At 41.5% G+C, this 21,088-nt stretch overlaps 3 protein-coding genes and 3 non-coding genes across 6 annotated transcripts; 1 reads left to right on the top strand and 5 right to left on the bottom strand.

Moving 5' to 3' along the window:
* The first annotated feature begins 1,490 nt into the window (after positions 1-1,490).
* On the top strand, positions 1,491-4,044 carry cart2 (cocaine- and amphetamine-regulated transcript 2). The gene is made up of 3 exons (XM_030425794.1): positions 1,491-1,773; positions 3,264-3,347; positions 3,794-4,044. Exons 1-3 carry the CDS (start codon positions 1,651-1,653, stop codon positions 3,899-3,901), a joined length of 315 nt encoding a protein of 104 aa, XP_030281654.1. The 5' UTR covers positions 1,491-1,650; the 3' UTR covers positions 3,902-4,044.
* A 1,196-nt stretch (positions 4,045-5,240) lies between these two features.
* zgc:114188 (40S ribosomal protein S17-like) lies at positions 5,241-10,946 on the bottom strand. The gene is made up of 5 exons (XM_030425793.1): positions 10,921-10,946; positions 9,787-9,938; positions 9,243-9,348; positions 7,656-7,721; positions 5,241-5,361 (listed from the first exon to the last, which is right to left on the bottom strand). The coding sequence occupies exons 1-5, from the start codon at positions 10,921-10,923 to the stop codon at positions 5,284-5,286; spliced, it is 405 nt and encodes a 134-aa protein (XP_030281653.1). The 5' UTR covers positions 10,924-10,946; the 3' UTR covers positions 5,241-5,283.
* LOC115587377 (small nucleolar RNA SNORA71) lies at positions 5,435-5,561 on the bottom strand. The gene has a single exon (XR_003985032.1). It is a non-coding gene; the product is annotated as a small nucleolar RNA SNORA71 (small nucleolar RNA).
* LOC115587378 (small nucleolar RNA SNORA71) lies at positions 8,794-8,920 on the bottom strand. Its single transcript, XR_003985033.1, has one exon. It is a non-coding gene; the product is annotated as a small nucleolar RNA SNORA71 (small nucleolar RNA).
* LOC115587379 (small nucleolar RNA SNORA71) lies at positions 9,626-9,752 on the bottom strand. Its single transcript, XR_003985034.1, has one exon. It is a non-coding gene; the product is annotated as a small nucleolar RNA SNORA71 (small nucleolar RNA).
* A 2,993-nt stretch (positions 10,947-13,939) lies between the features above and the next one.
* Positions 13,940-21,065, bottom strand: sh3gl3b (SH3-domain GRB2-like 3b). The gene is made up of 11 exons (XM_030425781.1): positions 20,932-21,065; positions 20,065-20,236; positions 18,913-18,981; positions 18,716-18,788; positions 18,376-18,519; positions 17,752-17,885; positions 17,366-17,524; positions 16,534-16,637; positions 15,766-15,890; positions 15,620-15,673; positions 13,940-14,973 (listed from the first exon to the last, which is right to left on the bottom strand). The coding sequence occupies exons 2-11, from the start codon at positions 20,107-20,109 to the stop codon at positions 14,762-14,764; spliced, it is 1,119 nt and encodes a 372-aa protein (XP_030281641.1). The 5' UTR covers positions 20,110-20,236; positions 20,932-21,065; the 3' UTR covers positions 13,940-14,761.
* Between the last annotated feature and the right edge of the window lie 23 nt (positions 21,066-21,088).

Here is a 21,088-nt window from a genome sequence, read left to right as displayed (position 1 = left end):
TAAGAACGCGACTCAACAGACGATCTTCTGGTCCTGACATCTGTTTGGGTCATTAAACACTCAACATGTTTGCCCTCCTCAGTTTAATGATGAAGGTGATGTCATCACGCTGCTCGTCCTCTGGTAACCTGAACAACACGGCTGCGGTCTGTTTTCCATGGCAGGGATGGAGGATTTGAAGATGCAGCTCTGTGTCTGTGTGTCAGAAGGGTTTAAGTTGAGTTATAAGAGGGTTGTGGACATTAATACCTTCATCCCTCCACACTAATATGAAATATAAATAGAAGCTCTGCAGGGAGGGAAATACGTTCCCCGTGCTGCTTCCTTCCACTTCTTTAAAGTTAAATAAACTGTCCGTCGCTCCTCCAGCAGCCGCGGCTTTACGCAGATTAATTCTGGCAGTTTGGTTCTGAGATATCTGGGCTGTTTTCAGGCAGGAGGACGTTTATCAAAGTAAATCACTTCATCCATAAGCAATCTGTTTGTTTCCCCCGCGGATCAATGACGAGACAAACAGGAAGTCACAAACACATCCAGCGTTACACTCGTCTGTCGGCTGCGTCTGAACAGCTTCACCAGATGAGTTTCATCCATCAGTTCAATAAATGTAAACATTATTTACATTATTCAGGTGTGGAGGAAGAATTCAGACCAGTTACTTCAGACAAAGTACAAATACACAGTGTGAAAGTACTCGTGCAGTAAAGAGTCCTGCAGACTGAGACTGTTCTCTGATGTCATCAGTCCTTCATGTGAAGCAGGATGTTGGTTGTTGCAGCAAAAGTGACTTTAATCACTGTAAAAATAGTTTCAGATGAATTTCCTTTGTTTTGTGTGCAAAACTCTTAAAGTAGGTGATAAATAACTTATAATAAAGTTCTCAAATAGCACCTGTGGAGTGAAAAGGGCTAAATTTAGCTCTGAATTACAACAAGAAAGAGGCGTGAAAAGAAAAGAGTCGAGAAAAGAAGTTTTACTTTCTGGTCCTGTGGGTCGGTCAGTACATCCGTCTGTTAATCAAAGAAGAGTCTTTGTAAACTTGTAACTCCAGTTTTTACTGTGAAAAATTAAGCCCGACCTTAAAACAGCTGTTTTTAGAGTGGAGTTTGGTTTACCAGCATGTCCACTCAATCAGACTGTTGTTTGTTGTTGTTTAATTTTATATGTTGGATTCGTCTTTACTTTTTAAAAAACATAAAACACTGTATAACTTGATTTTGTTCTAAGTTTTAACATGTAATAATATATTGAGATGATTATTATAATGTTATAATATATTTTATGATAATAATAAGTCAGAGGAGGGAAATGGCGCCAAGTGGCAGCAACATCTCACCTGTGAGTCAAACTGTCAGACCTCCTGTTGGACTGTTTGGGTCCAGCTGGGTTCGTTGTGCTGGTCGTGCATGTGGGGGGCGGGGCTTCAAGCTTGAAATCTTGGCCCTAATTAATTATCCAGCAGTCTGAGATCACAGGGAGCCTGTTTACGTCACCACCGTGACGTCGCCCGGTTTCTGGGGGGCGGGGCGGTCCCCCAAAACATCCCGCCGCGCGCAGTGGCAGCGCGTGACAGACACCTGGAGGACAGACAGACACCTGGCGGACAGAGGTGAGCAGCGCGCGGAACTTTGCTCTCGGTTTTCAGGCGACATGCTGGCGCGAGCTGTGCTGTGCGCGGCGCTGCTGTCCGCGCTCTGCCCGGCGGGGAGGACGGAAGCCGAGAGGGACGAGCGGGACGTGCAGGACTACCACTACTCCAACTCCAACAGACTGGTGAGTGACTCTGATCACTGCAGGTACACAACAGGTACTCAGGGGTAAATAAGTACTTTATATAAAAGTCTATCAAATATAATATACAGACATTTAATATAAACTGATCAGAGCCGCCGACATTAATCAATTAACAGCAATAATTAGATAATGTTCATTAAAAAAGACCAAATATTCACTTGCTTCAGTTTTACAGGATTGTATATGAGGCGCGTTATAATAATATTAATATATATATTTATTAATTGAGTTCGTCATGTAAATATTGACAGTGACGTCAGTAATTGTAATATTAAGTGATCTCAGATGAATTATTTCTCTTCAGTGACAGTATTGATTCTTCAGGACCGAGTGAAGATGATCGATTGATCAGCAGTGATTAGTTTACTGTCACAAAACTGAGCAACAACTAATTATGTGTTTTAAATTCTTGAAGTCATTTTTAATGAAAAACACCAACAACTCTGTTCTGCTGTGATCTTTATATCATTATTAAACAGATTTATAGATTTATAAATTGATTATCTTTGGCTTTAGATTATTGATCAGACGAACAAAAGACCTTTGAAGAACTATGAGGAAATTAAATGATGTTTCACCAAAATCTGACATTTTATGGACTAAAACATGGAATCAATCAGGAGGAAAATATCCACAGATGAATCATTCAACCGATTGATTAGTCGATCGATTGGAAAATATTGTTTTATTACAGATTTGACAAAAAACGTTGTTTTGTGTGTGTAAATGTATTTCACTGGAGATAAACTGGAGATAATCAGATCAATAATCTTTCGTTGCAGCTGAACTCTCCAATATTAATGTGTCATCAGTTCATGTTACTGATCAGCTGTGATCAATAGTCAACCTGAGACACTGAGTGTGTAAATGATAAGTGTTTGTTATAATCATAGTTCTGTATTAAATATTCGTAGTTTCATAATGTCTGACTGTAGTTTGTTACTGTAAATGTACATGAAGAGAAACCAGCTGTGTTGATGATCAGAGTGTAACTTCACTAAAAGTAACTTTACTGCAGAGTAGAAATACTCAGTTACATGTCAAAGTCCTGCATTCCACAGATTACTGCGGAAGAACAGAAATATTCAAATGCTGCATTTTCTGTGACAGCTTTGGTGTTTAAATGTTTGTTATGCAGGATATCCAGAATACATTATAAAATGCATTGTTATTATTATTGTTATTATTGTTGTTATTATTATTGTTATGATTATTATGCATTAATGTGTTCATCACTTTCATGTTACAGCTGGTAACTTTGGATCTCATTTTAATCACGTTATGTGCCGCTGGGTAGCTTGTGAATATTCTCCTGGAAATTAAACAATAATATTAATAATAATATTAATTAAATAAGTTAGCACTCGAGTAAATGACCCCAGTTACTTTCCATTACTCTCAGTGATTGTATGTTAACTAACATCTGTGTGTGTGTGTGTGTGTGTGTGTGTGGGTGTGTGTGTGTTCAGCTCGGTGCTCTGCATGAAGTTCTGGAGAAGCTTCAGACCAAGAGGATTAATCCGTGGGAGAAGAAGTACGGACAGGTGCCCTCAGTGAGTCTCTCTCACACTCACACTCACACACACACACACACACACACACACACACTTATACATATATATGTATTTTATCAGCCTGTTCTACCGAAGCCTTGAGATCAGGAGTTATCTGTAAATCTTTGTTCCGTGAATAATGAGGATGTAGATATTATTATATTATTATTATTATTGTTGTTATTATTATTATACTACAATTAACAGTTTGATAATTTGCTGCTTTGGCTCTGATGCAGCATGTAATCTGTAAAGTAACTATGTAACTACAGCTGGCAGGTAAAGTACATAATGTAGGACAGTACAAGTACTCAAGTACAAAAGCTTCCACATCAGCTGCTCATGTTACACACCAACACATATAACTGTTTACACACACACACGCAGTACTGCATTGTATCTGATCAGGTGTGTGTGTGTGTGTGTGTGTGTGTGTGTGTTGGCAGTGTGACCTCGGGGAGCACTGTGCCGTCAGGAAAGGATCTCGGATCGGGAAGATGTGCGACTGCCCTCGAGGAGCTTTCTGCAACTTCTTCCTGCTGAAGTGCTTATGAGCCAATCAGATCACACAGCAAGAGTCTATTTTAACATGTATATTTTCCACATATATAAATAAATCTATAAATATAAACGTAGACGGATGTAAAGTAGTGCAGATGTTTGTCAGCTGTGTTGTATTAAAGATGTTTCATGATGACTCGTCTTTGTTTCACTGCTTCAGACTGAAGCTGTCAATCACAAACACACCAGATCAATAAATACAGTTTATGAAGGTAAATGCACTAAAATATATACAAGTTAAATCATATTTAATCCAAGTCAGTTTTATTTGCTTCTGTATTCATTCATCTTATATCGTCCTCTTTCCAGATGTTCACATTCATTCAGTTTTCAGTTTCGTTTTCTTCTCTTTGCATTCTGTGTGATACAATGTAAACATGTTCATCATTTTAAAATAATTCAATAAACAAATGAAGGAAATAAAACAAAAAGTAATAAAGACCAATCAATTGATGTCACCAACGAGAAATTAATGCAGCATTTACCTTCTGTAATATTGATGCATTAGATGTTGTAGCTCCGTATGGAGACTTTTATATTTTCATTCAGTCGGTTTCTGTGCTGACTGGATTAAACATGATAAAGTCTCGTTCTCTCGACTGTTACTGTCTGATTCTGACTTCACCTCCGTCTGAGCAGCAGCTGTGATGCTGCAGCGCCACCATCAGGACAAACACTCCACCTGCAGCCTGAAGAGCTCAGTCATCGTCTCCTCCCTCTGAAGGAGCTGGACACGTGTTTTACAATGTAAAGACACAAATTTAAAGATGAGTGCACACAGCTCGACAGGTGAGACCAGGTGAGACGTCCTGTTTAAATCGAGTCTCGGCTGCTTCAGTTGTTCAGCAGAATGTGCAAACTGTGAAGCTCCACAACTGTTCTGTGGACTACGACACTTCACCCGACTTTGTCAATTCATGTTACTGTGAACTGAGGATTGATTTGGACCGAACCAGAGGAGACAAACCAGAACTGTTCTGGTGACTGACTCAGTTTGACGATGAGTTAACGAGCAGGTTAAACTGGTCTGAGTTCAGTCAGTGGACGGTTGGATTTCTCTGTTTAGAAGGAAAATTGTTGTCTAAATATTTCCTTTGACATTTAGTGAGTTTATGTTGTTGACTTGTTAGACTCAGTGGTGAAGTGGCTGCTTTCACATCTCCAGCTGGCAGAAGCGTTTATCTTTCTCCTTATTTATTCTCATTAGTTTGCTCCCTCTCTGTATCTCAGTCCCGTGTGTGTGAAAAGGTAAAAGATCATTTAACACCAGCAGAGTTTTGATGGTTCAGACATTTAAAAACGTATCAAATCAACAGTCCTGCACAGCAGAGGTTTTTGTCCCAAAGGGTTTTATTAGGAAGATAATTACAGACATCTAAACTCCTCGGGGCTGCTTGAAGTTCATGCCGACGGTGGGTTGGGTGACCTGCAGGTTGGACAGATTGCCGAAGTCCTGCGAACAGAAGAAGAGGTGTGAGTTTGATCAGCAGACAGGAGAGAGAACAGCTGATTTCAGAGAGAAAGTCTGTCTGAGAGCAACAGGGTCTGAGAGGAACAGGTGATCCTTCAAACACGGGAAAAGCTCTCAGCTTCATCTTCCTGTAGTATCAATGACCTGGCTACAAGGACGCCATGATCACTTTCGATACAGGGTGGAGACAAAAACAGTCCCACGCCAACCACACCAGATAAAACACCCGTAAAGAGAACACAGCACCATCAGGGATCCCACTGTTCTCTGGAGATCAGGTCAGGATGATGTAACGGACGCGACAGCGCGGCATCATGAATGTTTCCGTCTGATTTAAACTTTCAGAAGCTTTAATGTCACCTAATGACACGTTTTAACATTCTTATCTCAGTATTGTCACTGCATTTTATTTGAGAAGCTCCATACTTAAAAGCTATTGACTCATAACCTGAATTTTTTTTTCTTCACTCATCAAAGTGCTGCCTCATCTCACCTGACGCAGGTAGCAGCGAATCACTGACTTATTTAACCACACAGCAGCACTTTCACTGTGACGAGTGGAGCTGTGAGCAGCTACGGACCATAACTAACATTCATACTGTGTTCAGGGTCGCAGCGACGTCTTCCACGGTATGACAAGTGACATCACACTAAGTTTGTTGATCCTTGACGTAGATGTCCTAAAATGAAAATATTCCATGTTTCTATGAAAGATAATTCTCCAGGACAAGTCAAGTCAAATTTATTTATATAGCACATTTCATACGGCAAGCGTAAACTCAATGTGCTTCAAGAAATTAAAACAAAGATACATTTTCTACAAGAAAGCCGGTCGACTGTTTTCCAGGATACGTGAGAACTCGCTGTTAGTTTCACTGCCAACGAGTCGCTTCGATCAAAAAGCCTGATGGTTCCTGAGCACATCAAGTCTGGTTTGATGAGCAGATGTTGTTCATTTAAAACATTGTGAAGAGACGCTGCTGGTTCTGTTGAATATTATGGTGAGCCGCTCCAACAGACTGGCGAATGCCAATGTGGCCTTACGTTACGTTAACACTGAAAAGTTAAATGTAAAAAGCCCTGAACACAAACGGTCATTATAGAAACTGTCCTGATGCTCCTCAGAACTGCTGATGACCCAATAAAAACACTTTCTGCTGATTAACTTGATGAAAACAAGTTTTCAGACTGACCCTTTAATCTCCTTCCTACAGTCCATCGGTAGCGGCGCATTAAAGCGCCTCATTAGACTGTTTGATGCTCTGAAGCGTCACAGTAACTCAGAACTCAACCCGCAGGAAAATGTTCTGCCTGCAGTGATTGAGACTTTATGGCTCATAAAAGAGTCTCGTGTCTCCAACACTCGACCCGCCGCTGTGACATCATTAGTAACATCAGCGGCGCTTCAGTGTGAGCCGCTCCTCGCTCTGATCAAAGTGTCGCCACATCAGAGGCTTCAGTCCCGCCGTCACCTCAGAGTCTGTGTGGACTCTGAACCCTTCACTGCAATTTACACCTTTCAATTTCACTGCAGTTTGCTGTTGAAATGATGTGGTGTTAACGTGTATCGGGACTGATCGGAGGTGAAAGAGGTATTCAGATATTTTACTGTAGTCCAAGTAGCACTTTTAATCTAGAGCTGATTTAAGTACAAGTGCTGCAGTCTACATGTTACTGAGTCCTAAGCAAGATATCCGTATTCTTATCTTAAGATGCACTTTAAGTATTGATGTAAAAACTTGATATACTCGTGCGTTTCCTTGAGTAAATGCACGTTACTACCAACTCCTGTCATTAACCAGAGTGTTTTGATTCGATTTTGAATTTTAGGGTTTGATTTGATTTCAGATTAAAACATCACATGTGGATCAGTAAAGATGAGATCATGTCTGAAACACAGACAGGAGTAATTTACAACAGCTGGACTTCATCCTGGTGTCTTTCTGCAGGTCAAGTTCAAACAGCAATCACCAAAAATAAACCACCAGCCTTCAGTGACTCAACAATAAAAGTCAGTATGTTAAAATGTTCAGTTTCTCTAACCTGTCTACAGTGAAAGCTCTCAATAAATTACCTCTGAAAAATAATATAACATGCGCGGCACTGTAAGTTCAGGTGCATGCTAATGCTAAGCTAGCTGTGTTTTTCCCTTCAGGATGACTCGAGATGGAGAACAAACAAGAACCGCTGATCCTGCTCCAGTTCAAACTTGGAGCCCGTTTCAACCGATCTAAAACGGAAACGACGTCGTTCATCACAGTTGGAGAGAAACTTACCAGCAGCTTCAGCATCTCCTTGGTGTCGGGATCAACTTCAATCAGCTCCTGGTCCAGAGCAGACACCTGGACAGGTAAACACAGGGAGGAGTTAGACAGGCAGCCACATCAGCACCTTGATTACATCCCATCTCCTTCACAGTCACTTCGTTTTAATGGATCACTTCCATAAACATGACGACCTCTGACCTTTCAGCCTGACAGACCACACGTCTAAAAACACTTCTGCCAACTATTAGAATCTACAGCTGGAGTCAGTAAACAAAGTTCGAGGCAGCAGAACATTTTAATCACATCAGTTCAGCCACAAAGGAAATCCCTCATTAAAAACAAATGTTAGACCCGGATGTGTGCTGCTGGGTTAAAGCAGCACTCCACAAAATACTGAATGCATGTTTCAAACTCATCTACTTAGAATTACCAGAGAAACTGTTTTGCAAGTTCTCATAAACAATGTTTAAATATGCAGATTACACATTAAATATGCACTCAACTTCTTGTTTGACATGTTAGAGTTTTTACAGATGGAGTTCTGATCTTTTATCACACCTGAATCAGAAAATACTAACAGTCATAATAAACCAATCCATGTTTCCTCTGAAAACCTTCAGAATAGAGAAATAAATCTGATAGTTTGGTGTGTAAGTGCTGCTGAAGTGGATTTCTGCTTGGACATTTTGAATAGATGGACTGTAAAATGTCACATCTTTAGATCGAAAATAATTGTATTGACTCATAAATCAAAACTTCCAGTTGATTACTAAGGCAAGTTATTTTTGATATCACAATTTGTGCTATTAAACATGAGCTAACTTGAATACAACGTCCAGAATAGAAATCTGAACACAAACACGTCAAACTAAACCGTTCCAAAGCCTCGTTGGCTGTTTCATAATGAAAAATGAGCAAATTTCTAACCCGTACTGTCAATATTGAAGAATGTCAGTATCAACATATTTCCTGAGCCTCATCATGAATATTCACACACATAAACATGTATTTTGAACTCTTTCCACAAGTCTTGAAAACGTTATGGAAGCAAAATGGACCCGAGCATGTCGTCACCTGTAGTGACTCCACTGAACAGTCAACATTAGAAAACAGGCATTCAGATTATCTGAGCGTTAAACATGAAGGCTGTCTGAGAGCGCCAGGGTTCAAGAGGAACGGAGGATCCTTTGAACACGGGAAAGGCCCGCAGGTTATTCTTCCTGTACTATCAATGACCTGGCTACAAGGACGCCATGATCACTTTCGATACAGGACACAAATCAATCACACTGATGGGAATATTTTAAAGTCTGTTTGATGTAATTCTGTAAAAAATATCCCTTCAACATTGGTATTTAAATACCAGTAACATCACATATTTCACTCTTTACACAATGATTAAAAGATAGTTAAATATTAGACTATTCTGCCGGCTCAACAGCCCCACAGGCTCCAAACAAATCCAGCATCTCTTCATCACGTCACTAAAAACCTCCAAACGGACGACAGCCACCACCAGGACTGCATCAGCTTTAAGATTTCTGTGTTCTGATGGAGGCCAGAAGGCAGCAGACATGTTGTGGTGCATTCACTGACCTCTGGTACGTAGTTGTCCCTCCTCTCTCTCTCCTCCTCCTGCAGTTTGATGGAGATGCCTCTGACTGGACCCCTCTGGATCCTCTTCATCAGATGTGTCACATACCTGCAGCAACAGTCATTCAACACAGCAGTCAGAACCGAACAGACCGATCAGAGCTCCTATTAACTTCTGTCCTGGCTGACCACTTATGATTGGATCTCACTTCCCTGCTTTATATGCAAAACGCCATCTTTAAGACAATGATTTTGTCACAAAAAACTTTGTACAACATTTGCAGAATTTCCAAGAAGACCTAAATAGTTTAGACTTCGTCAGAGGCAGCAGGCATGATTGTAGAGACTTGCAATACAGATTATTATTGGCTATTAATGTTGTCTAGTGTCTGGGAGCGCCAGGGTCTGAGAGAAATAAGGAGTCCTTCAGACACGGGAAAGGCTCTCAGCTTCATCTTCCTGTAGTATCAATGACCTGGCTACAAGGACGCCATGATCACTTTCGATACAGGGTGGAGGAAGAACGCTCGTCCGCAGTGAAACTCACCCAGCGATCTTGTTGCGGAGCTTCTTGCTGGGGATGATGGCGATCTCCTCGCACACCCTCTTGTTGGTGTGGAAGTCGCTGCCCAACCGGGTGTAGTATTTCTCGATGATGACCCTGGCGGCCTTCTTCACCGTCTTGGTCCTGACTCGTCCCTGCGGGCGGTTCAAAGATCACACATTACATTTCACTCTGGAGAGCTAGATTTGTCGCAACATACAGACTCAATACATTTCAACTTGGGAATGATTCTTTAATGGTTCAAGCTAATGACTCACGGTATGTTAAAGGCTTTGGCCCATCAGATCTCGCTGATATTTCAAGATCACGTTTGACACGATGGTAGTGAGAGAGAAAGCGAGCTACAATATTCTCAACATGACATCAGCTTAAATATGGGACACTAGATTTATGCAAGTAAATTTGTATCATTTACTATAGAGCTTGGTCAACATATAGACTGCCAGACCAGCTGGTATCGATCTGTGACAGGTTCAACATGGCCTCTTCGATCTATACTTACATAGATTACATAAACTGAGGTAAAGACACCTCTGGACCTGCACTTCAACCAAGGAGCGCTGATTCACCCGACATCATTATCCACATTATTTTTGATTAAAGCCAATTCGTTTTGAGCCTGTTCCGTGACGATATGCATAAAGACTTCACTTGGTCTCTTCAGTTTGGTGTTTGATGTGATGTGTGCTGCTGTGCTCAGTGAGCTAACAGCAGAGACGCGCCGCTGCGGCACACAAGCTAACTCCGTTTAGCCTCCAGCGCTAACTAACGCCGAGCAGCAAATAGTAACAATTTCACATTTTTTTCGGCCCGTATTGAAACATAAAGACCAAGAATTGATTCTGTTGTTTCCGCCCAACTAAACTGATACAACATGAAAAGGCGCCGCAGCTCATTCAGCTGGAGAGCTGCTCCACTCCGCTTCCTCAGTTAGCCGCAGTTAGCTGCTACAACAGTGCGAATAAAACGTTCTGTTCGTGTCATCTAACATCAATACTGCCATAAATACATAGAGTAAACACTCCGGTGTCCATACAGGAGATAACTGCGGTATATAAACTGTAAAGAGTCAGGATTAATTCAGATAGCTCGGGTCGACATGTAGAAAGTACCCACCATGTTGGATCGGCCTGGTAGAAGAGGACGAGCAGACTTCCGGTGGAAGTTTAAATCCGCTGCCGGAAGCTGAGCAGAGAAACGCGCTACTGCGGCTGCGCCGCCTGGCGGCAGGAGGCAGGAACTACAACAACAACAACAGGAAGCTGCTACTGAAAATAATGTATTTATTATATTAATGTATTGTTTATTATTCATTATGTATTGTTATATATAATTGATTGCTTACAATGAGCAGACAGGAGGAAAAAAATGAAATATTTTAGATTTAGATTTAGATTTTTTTGATTATTTTTGTTTTGCTAATTGCTGAAAATATAATAACAATAGTACTCATTTGAATTTACCCTATAATCTATTTAGGATGCATGCTAACACTTTCATCTTACGAGCTACAGTGAAAATCTGGGCTCTAAAAAAGGTGCAAATGACGACTTTTCAAATCAGTTTGGGATCTCGAGGCCTCTGGAGACTTTCATGTTTTTGTGGATGTCAGACATCTGCCTCCGTCTGCGTCGCACCACTCATGCTACAGTTTGTTCTCAGCTGTACAGTATTAGTTCCTGTAAAACGTGTTATATCTAAAGGTCTGTGTGTGCTGGTTATGAGTAAATGTTGAGAAATTCTTGTTCCAAAATCCAAAGTTCTAAAATCTCAGTTGTGGAGATGTTTGCTGATGTTTATTTTTACTGAGAGGCGACAAGCAGAGATCAGAGCTGAACACATTTATTTCTCAAAGAAGTTACAGATTTATTGCAGAAATACATTCTCAGTGATTCTTTGTACAGCAGACACTTCTGTGCTCGGAGGAAAACACACTGACACAAACACAGTTGGAAATATACTGAAAATATCAAATCACATTCAAAGATTTTGTTGAATTTGGAGGAAAATCAATTCATTTCTCTTCAAACTAAACATGTTACAGATTTAAATCTTCCCTCATTACATAAAGAAATGTTTATAAAACATCACAATTCCATAAAAAACGTGAATCTTCTATAGAGAGACAGTCGTGTGCCGCAGGAACGAGTCCCAAAACCAAAAATAAGTTGCATTTTTACACTTCCCCTTCCCTCGACTCGAGTCAGTGGGATTTCTTTAGAACGTCTGAAATAAAGTGTGTTGTTTCCGCAGGCTGAACATATTTACACATCTAATTCATAATTAAATGTCCCACAGTTTAATTCTGTTACACACTGTTCTAACTCTGACTTTACAACTTGTACATTGATCAGTTTATAGAAAACCTGGATAGTAATTGTGCAGTAAGACTCTTAGTGGTGGTGACGTTTCAGTCATGTGACCGTGATGTCGTCTGTTTGTAGCCTAGCATTAGCTTCTTACTGCTACACAGTTAATTTAAAGTTTAAACATCGCAGAGTGGAGTTCATCTGTGGAGATTATCTGGATCAACAGAACCTGGACGGATCAGAACCTTGTGTTTTTTTCTGTAATAATCCACAATACAATTCAAAAACTCCACAGAGGGAACAGTGATGTTAATCACTGCGTCTCTCTGTGAGATAAATATAATTAAAACAATTAACTGACTCCATCCTCTGTCTCTGATTAAACCCTGATTCTAAAACAGTTATTCCTCTGTGTGAAACATAAACAAAAACAGAAATAATCATTTACGAACAAACTGTGTAACTGACAGTCTGACGTGTTCCTGAGCCCGTTTAATTATCTCCTTATTGTTTCTGTCACGACGTGTTTCAAACATGTTGCTGCCGTCAAACTCACAATAAGCAGATATTTACAAAGATGGATGAAGGCGATGAGGTCAGACGTTAAATATTAATGATCACATTCTGTCTGATTTATGTTTTACACACGTCCCAACTTTTATAAACCAAAGTAAATATAATAAATATATAATGACACACATCGTTTCACTACATTCATGTGAACGGATTTATTCATCACGTTGAACCAGATGCTTGTGAGAATCTTCTACAGTCGTCTGATTTAAAGCCATTACAGTATTTACTTTGCACAGAAGTCTGCAAGAACTACAGTGACGAGTTTACATTAAAGGGACAGTACAACGTTTTGGGAGCCGGATGAGAAGAAACAGGGGAAACTGTTAGCCGTGCTCACAAAAAGTGACTTTTTTTGTAAAGTGATAAACACATAAATGCATCAATAATTATAATCCAATAATCCAATATACTGTATATCATGCTGAAAGGGGCCATTCTGCATAATGACAACTGAACTTAGTACATCTTCATGATTAACAATTACGTTTTACTTGAGTTACATTTTGGATGCAGCACTTTCACTGTTGTGTTGGTATTTCTATTTGAGTAAAATATGAGTACTTAGTGCATCACAGTCAGAAACTCCCAGACTGTTCAGAATACGGTACAATACTGCTCGAATATGAAAACATTACACCTCTTTTCTCTGCATGTAGTCAAGAAGAGGCTGGTGTTAGTGTTAAATCCTTCACCTGAGCTAAAATAATCCCACCTCAGACGTCATTGCACCCAGAAATGACATTTATATCATCTGTAACAGCTTCCCAAAAGGTTGAACTGTTCCTTTAACTACGGTGGTTAGGTTTTACTAATCTACCACAGATCTTTGAGTTCTATCAGTGTCTTATTGTAAATCTACTGAAGCAAGCTAAACATTTTTTGAAGCTTCTCTGAATGTGCTGCTTTCTCTAAATGTTTCTAAAAGGTTCTTTATTGGCCCACATGCTGCGTTACCCTGTGGCCCCCGCTGCAACATGTAAGGCCCCAAGTGTTCATGTGTCTGATCACACCTGGTATCAACATCCATCCTGAGTGATCTGATCACAGTCTGTCAGCTCACAGCGACACTAACCTGTGATCTGATGTTTCTACTCAAAGACAGAAACAAGTTCATGTAGAACATCTGCTGAATGAACAAGAAGGTCCAAATAATGCAGAATGAGTCAGAGACAGAGTTTCACAGAGTTTATAAAGTGTCTCCAACTCAACAACTCACTAAACTGACACATTTGTTAAGGGAGTCTGGGGACTTTCTCCACGGGGACAAAGAAGTAGCCTATATTGTTCCTGTTTAGTGTCTTTGTAACATGTGACATGTTTAGATCAATAACATGTTTCTTCTTTCATAAATGGAGTGTAAATGGTGAAATCAGTGACAGGTGTTGACTCCAGGTGTGAACTCTTTAAGGGCATTGCATTATTTTCTTGTTGTTCTTAATCTCTGTTGTGTAGAGGATCAATATAAAACAAATGTTTTTGCACAAATGAATCACCATCAACCTTTTTAATGTTTCAGGTCAGAAGCCTCCTGACCCGAGTCTCTTAAAGCTTCAGATAAAGTGCTGACAAGTTACAATAACTTTACTTTCAGTACATGCAGAAAGTGAACACACACCACAGTTCACCTTAGAGCTAAATCAAACCTATTTTATAGTTTATCTTTATTTTCATATATCATAAAACTGTACGTCCTAGTAAATGTTCCTATACTGGGCTCTATTTAACAGTCTTCAGTGAGTTGAGTTCTTGAGAACTCTGGTGGAAATGTGCAGTGATGTAAAAGTCAGAACGCAGTTTTGTGCAGGAAATGAATCTAAAAGTCTTAAAGGGAAACACGTTAGTCTAACTGTTGTATTTACTGACTGAGCCTCTCTTCAGCAGCTGGTGTATAAAGTCTAACATGAGATCAGAACCTAAAGTGCTCAACAGTACAAACTATGGCCTTCCTTTCCTGTAGAACAGACGCGTCGCCTACTGATTCACTCCTGAAAAATAAGCTAAAGGTTGCATATCATCGACTCCTGAGCAGCAATCACTCTGACCTGATTTCCGGCTGCATGCTTGAGATGTTGTCATGGTAACGGCAGAGGCACCAGCACGTCCACGTAGCTGACAGGGAACAGCCCTGATTGGCCGCCGAGCGTGCCCTCGAACCAGTTGGCGTCGACGTGATTGGTGAGGACGATGATGTCGCCCTCGTTGAAGTCCAGCTCGCCCTCGTGGTTCGGGTGGAAGGAGTACATCGCCCGGCAACAGGGCTGATTCTGGACCAGCTTACTATCAGCTGGGCGAGAGACAGAGAGAGAGAGAGAGAGAGAGAGAGAGAGAGAGACAGAGAGAGAGAGAGACATAGAGAGAGACAGAGAGAGACAGAGAGAGAGAGAGAGAGAGAGAGAGAAGAGAGGAGAGACAGAGAGAGAGAGAGAGAGAGAGACAGAGAGACAGAGAAGAGAGAGAAGAGAGACGAGAGAGAGAGAGACACAGAGAGAGAGAGAGAGAGACAGAGAGAGAGAGAGAGACAGAGAGAGAGAGAGAGAGAGACACAGAGAGAGAGAGAGAGAGAGAGACAGAGAGAGAGAGAGAGAGAGAGAAAGGTGTCATTTGTAAGATATTGCCAGAATTCAAAGGTAGCTCCGAAGCTAAAGAGGGCAGCTAACCACTAACTGCTGCTCACTGAACTCACCGCTGTCGTGAGTTCATGTAAGATACCTGAGCACTCTTCTCTAAGCTCCGCCCCCTGAACACAGACAGCTTATTTCAGCCAATTGTATCCACAATCTCATTCTTTGATCACTACCTGAGGGCTCCTGACTTCAGATTGAGGGTCGGAGTGTAAATGGAATCATAAATCTAAAGCACTTCTAATAAATCATGAACATCACCTTTATGTCACATCTCCAAGTTTGTTTGTTGATGTCAGTGTTTCTCACCGTAGCAGGAGATGGGACTGCCGGGTCGGGACGGCAACACCGTGACGGGTTCACCTGTCACACAGTAAAACACAACAGATATCATATTTTATTCCAGAGAAATGTGGACATGAAATAACATCTCAAACAGGAGAAACCTGAGCAACCTGAGGACGCTGCAGCTGTGATCGACGGCTGCTGGTAAAACCCGGCGCTGCCGTTGTGTTCACTTCTGATCCTGATCTTCCTGGGCCTGAACCGGCGCTCTGGTTTGTTACTGGCAGCCGTCAGCCTGTTTAACAACACACACACACACACACACACAGAGTTTTGAGTGTTTAACCTGTAGCCGTGTTAGCAACTCACTAGCAAAGTGAGGTTTAGAGCTAAATGTTAACGTCAGCCCACTCAGTTTAGGATGTTAGCATGATAAACCTGATAAACTCATCAGAACATGTGCAAAAGATTGTTATTAAAGAGGTCATTTTCTGCTCTTTGGGTTTTTGCCTTTCCTATATTGTGTTTTTAAACATTTTTGTGCATGTTAAAGTTCTGCAAAGTGAAAAAAGCCCAAAGTCCAGACCAGCGGATAAACAGTTGCTGCTGCTGTAGCGATGTTATTTTAGATCACACTACCTTGCTTGGCATGACCCGCCCTCTTCTGCCTCTGATTGGCTACATCCTGCCAGTTAATGTGCAGCTCACACCAAAGATTGAACAGAGGTGAGATGTTTCACTCTGTAGCTAAAATGGAGCGTTCAAGACACAGTGTCTAAAGAGCTGCTGAGGTGATGAGAAAAAGTGTTTTATGAAAATGTAAGTATTTAAACCATTTCTACTAAGACCCCCAAATAAAAGCATGACCCTGAAAATTGGCATAATATGACCTCTTCAGTGTTTGTTGTGCGTGTGACAGGTGTTGAACGCAGGCTCACCTTGCCTGCAGGTTGCCATGGAGACCCAGCAGGATGCGCTGGGCGTTGCGGTGAAAGTCGAGCAGAGCAGCGACCAGCGCCTTCAGACGGGTCAGCTGATCAACCTGCAGCAGGAAACAGGAAGTCAGCTGCAGCACAGCGACCAGACATCAGAAAGCAAAATCATTCATAAAACTTAATTTATTAATCAGCATGCATAATTATTATTTTCCATGGCTGCATGTGTCAGTAGATGTTTCCATTTGTTATCAGTAATATAAAGTCAGTTCTGGTGTTTGGCCACATGAACCTCCCTGAAGTTTAAAACATATTTTTACTGGATACCGTCTCTGACACGAGATAATAACAGACGTTCTCTTCTTCTTTGCTCTCATGTGGTTTTGGTGTACAGACACCATATCAACCAATGAGAGAGAAGCGCCCTGGAGCATCTTGATGCAGCAATGGTAACGTTAGAGAGAAATTAACATTTCACCTCCAGTTGTCTCTGAAGAAAACCAGTGTTGATCGAGTCTTGTTTCACCTTCTGCTTTGATTTTTACAGCAGAAAGCTGTTGCACCATGCTAACCGCCATTTTGTTTATGTCTGCTTCTCCATGAGATCATGTGAGAGGGATCATGTGTGAGTCCATCTTCAGTCTGCAGAGCCATGAAGCTGCTGTAGAGCACTGTTTATTCAGGATGTACTGAAGGTGTGCGTGTACAAACTGCACCACATACGACACCGCACTTCCTTTGCTCCTCAGCAACAAACCTTCAAAGTGGGAAGTGGATCGGACCGGTGGTTCTGGAGATGTGTGAGGGACAGACAGACAGACAGACTGAGACTCACGTCGTTCTGCAGCAGGATGAACATGCTCCTCTCTGCCAGCTCTTTGGACGTGATGAACTTGTCCCAGGCCTGTCGGAGCTCCTCTGCCGGGACTTTCCCCCTTCGTCTCCTCTTGTAGTCAAAGTCCAGGCGACGACCGTTCAGCTTCTTCAGCTGGTACTGAAGAACCAATCAGAACAAAGATCAGAAACACAAACGTCTGCTGAACATTTAGACCAAAATATTTGTTCAGATTCTGTTCCAGATGCATTCTGGGAATAAAGAGAGAGAGTCCTGAGCGTCATAAAAGTCTGAAGCTTCCATCTCAAAGAAACATTCGCTCTCTCTATGATGCCGACAGCATCGTGCCGACAACCTGATGACGGGGAACTAGACTGTCCTCTCACCCGGATGTCCTTCAGCTCTGTGTTGTGGAGGTCCTGCAGGGGGTCGATGAAGGAGTGTTTGACGTTGACATCCAGAGTGTCTCTGGCCTGAGCGACCTGCTGCAGCGTCTCACCCACAACGGACAGAGCACCGCCTGATCCACCAGACGACCAACCAGAACCGACAGAAGACGTAAAAACACAAAAAGCAGCGAGAGTCAAAATTAAACATACATCATTTTTCTCTTTTGTTTAAGTCTGACTGAAGTTTCCACAGACGTGTGCTGATGATTTGTGCTCTGAGATAAACGCAGTCCGATGATAATTTAAAATATTGTGAGAACATTATTTCTTTTTGCACAAACAGGATGTGAAGTCTGACTCGTCCAGTCAACTTAGTTTGTAATCTGAGGTTTTCATTTATTTCCACATCTTGACGTCTCTCTCTCCTGTAAACCAACTGTCTGACTGTATCTTAACCGCGTTTATGAGGGTTGGGCTCAGTTGTTCATACTAACTGTGCGACTGTTTGGATTTGGAATTACAGATTTCTTTCATGTTTCACGTCACGTTTTCCTCCATTTTTGACTGTTACCATGGAAACACGCCTCGTATCTGCTGGCAGTGTTGAAACTGACATCTTACCAAATTCAGAAGCAGCTCCGAGCTCCTGGCCGTAGTGCGTCATGCAGTCTCCCAGCATGCCCTCTGTCTGCGGGTAACCCACCGACCGGCCCTGTCCTCGCATCCGGGACATCGTGTTGAGCATGCTCAGTTTCGCTCTGTCTGCTGTGAAAACACAAAAACCACAATGTCACGTAGGAACACGAGATGATTTACAGATGGACGTGTCAGACAGAAAAATAATCTGTCTTGGGAAAATGTACAGAAATGATCGTTCCTAATCAAATCTTCAAATAAAATCATTGGAATGAACATTTAACATTCAACATCAGAAGAAACACACAGTCGTTTTTCTCAGTACCTGGATTTGGTTGGAGGAACTCTGTAGTTTTGGACAGCAGCTCGACCAGCAGAGCGTGGATCACTGCAACACTCTGACAGACACACACAGACACACACACAGACAGACACACACAAACACACAGACAGACAGACAGACAGGAAGTCAGTCAGTTTGTCTCTTGACTCAGATTGAAAGTGCCGCCTGCACAGTTGTACCTTCTCCATCTTCAAGAAGTCCTCGTCCATCCTCGTCCCTTCAGCTCCCATCAGCCTCTCGTTCAGCAGCTGCAGGAAGAGGTGTTGTAGTAACATCAGTAGAAGTCGTAGTGTCAAAGGTACTTTTATTTATCATATCTATAGTATTGCAGGAGTGGCCGGGTGCAGCTGTTCTCATACAGTGAGGGTTTGTAACAGATCTGATGCCTCGAGGAGGTTTGAGGAGCTTCACTGCAGCACAAACATGAAGCTGAACTTCCAAATATTCCTCTGTGGCTGATTCGGTCACAGAACATAACAAAGGTGTTGTTTTCATGTTAATAATATTATAGCAGAGGGTTATGAACTTAGGAAGATAATAAATAATAATCATACAAATAAAATTCAGCTTGGTGCTGCAGCACATACAGACTGATAACTTCCATGTTTGCACCTTTCACAATAAAAGCCATAACAGTGTACAGTGTAAATCCTCATTCTGAGCCTGACACGTCTTCTAAAACTTTCTGTGAGAAATTTGAATTCTAATTTTCTGTACTTATGAAATTCACTTGAGTTTTTCTTTCTCTTCTTAATTTCTCTGTTTCAATTTCTCACTAGAGGACAAGAAACAGGTTGTGAAAACTCAAAGGGGAGAAAAGTTTGAACATTTGGCAGAAACTAAGAGAAATACTGGAGAAGTGAGACCTGAGAGGAAACTGAGAGGACAGAGAAGAACAGGAGTCGGTTATCCAGAGGCTCACATTCATTTACTAACAGCTGTTACAATTTCAATATTAATGTATATATGTTTATCTGTGAGGCTCAAATGTCAAATACAAAAACTAACATGTATCTTAGCTGTGCTGACAGGACTGTAGCATTAATGCATCAGCAGGTAGAGATGTCTGCAGTCAGCAGCAGCATCGTGTAGCAGCACAACAACAACAGAATGTGATCATGATGTATTTTACTATGATAACAGATCATTTACATTCTGGACCATTAATCAGAATGATCGATTGTCACTGATCACTCAGTGTTCCTGCTGGTCGGTAGTAATCAGTGATCGGTGCTGCAGGCCCTGTGTCGCAGCATCACTCAGTATTAATCCCCCGGTACAGAAAACATCAGGCCGGTTTAACCCGGCTCGGCCCGGTTTGTCCCGGTTACCTGACTGGCTTTGTGGAGCTGCTTCTTCATCCCGGAGACAGACATGTTCACCGGCCGCAGATCAGAGGAGCTGCCCAGTACCGACCGGCTCCATCCCGTGTGAGCGGCTCCGTCCCCCGCAGAACCTGCTGCAGCGAGCCGCTCCGCCCCCTCCGGCCGCTCCTCCAGTCTGCTTTATTATCACACATATTTTTGTTTTAACGTTAAAAGATTTCATCTTAACAAACTTATGTTCAGACATATTGGTTCTTACACTGTCATTTTAATATTTAATTTACATTTTTACACGATTCATTCTAAACACACCAAGTTTTTGTTATCATCATTTGTAAATATATAACCAGCATATGATTTAACGTTATTATCATAGTAATAAATGTTTATTTTTGACGAGTTTTCTTTTTGCTGCTATTAAATAATCATTTTAATTGACATAAATAATCAATTTGGCCACTTGGAGTTCACAGGTTACAGGCTGGGATTTGTTATTAGTTCTTTTTTTTGACGGGGTCATTAATTTATCTAATTCACATGACTTTATTTATTCTATTTAATCAGTTATCACATATTAGACAATTTGTTGTAGTTTGTTTGTAGCTCCATTCAAGGTGTTTAGAGACATGTTGGAGTCTTGAATTTCACATGAATGTGTCAACACTACTGAACACTGAGCATGCGCACTAGAGACTTTCGCCGACCGAGCTAGCTAACATCCGGTTTAGAGTGCGGCTAACTTGAATTAGGATACAGTAACTTAATCTCGCAGCTCTTCTAGACTTTACAAATGTAATTGGGCATAACGGTTAAAATTCTGACAGTCAGACGAGTCGTGTCTCAGGCGCTGTGAAGCTCAAAAGAAGTATTCACCATTTTACAGACGTTTGTTTCACAGTGTTAGCTTCTGGGGAAGAGTCCTTTTGAGCCGAAGTGCATCACGGAACTAGTTTTTCAGAGCCTCGCGCTCCTCCTGGAGGCCACAGACGCGGGACTGTACGTCGACGTCGCCGCCATATTGGATGTGGCA

The sequence above is a fragment of the Sparus aurata genome, chromosome 8 (assembly GCF_900880675.1).
Source record: "Sparus aurata chromosome 8, fSpaAur1.1, whole genome shotgun sequence".
NCBI classification, from domain to species: domain Eukaryota; kingdom Metazoa; phylum Chordata; class Actinopteri; order Spariformes; family Sparidae; genus Sparus; species Sparus aurata.
This window is presented reverse-complemented; position numbering and strand designations above follow the sequence as displayed.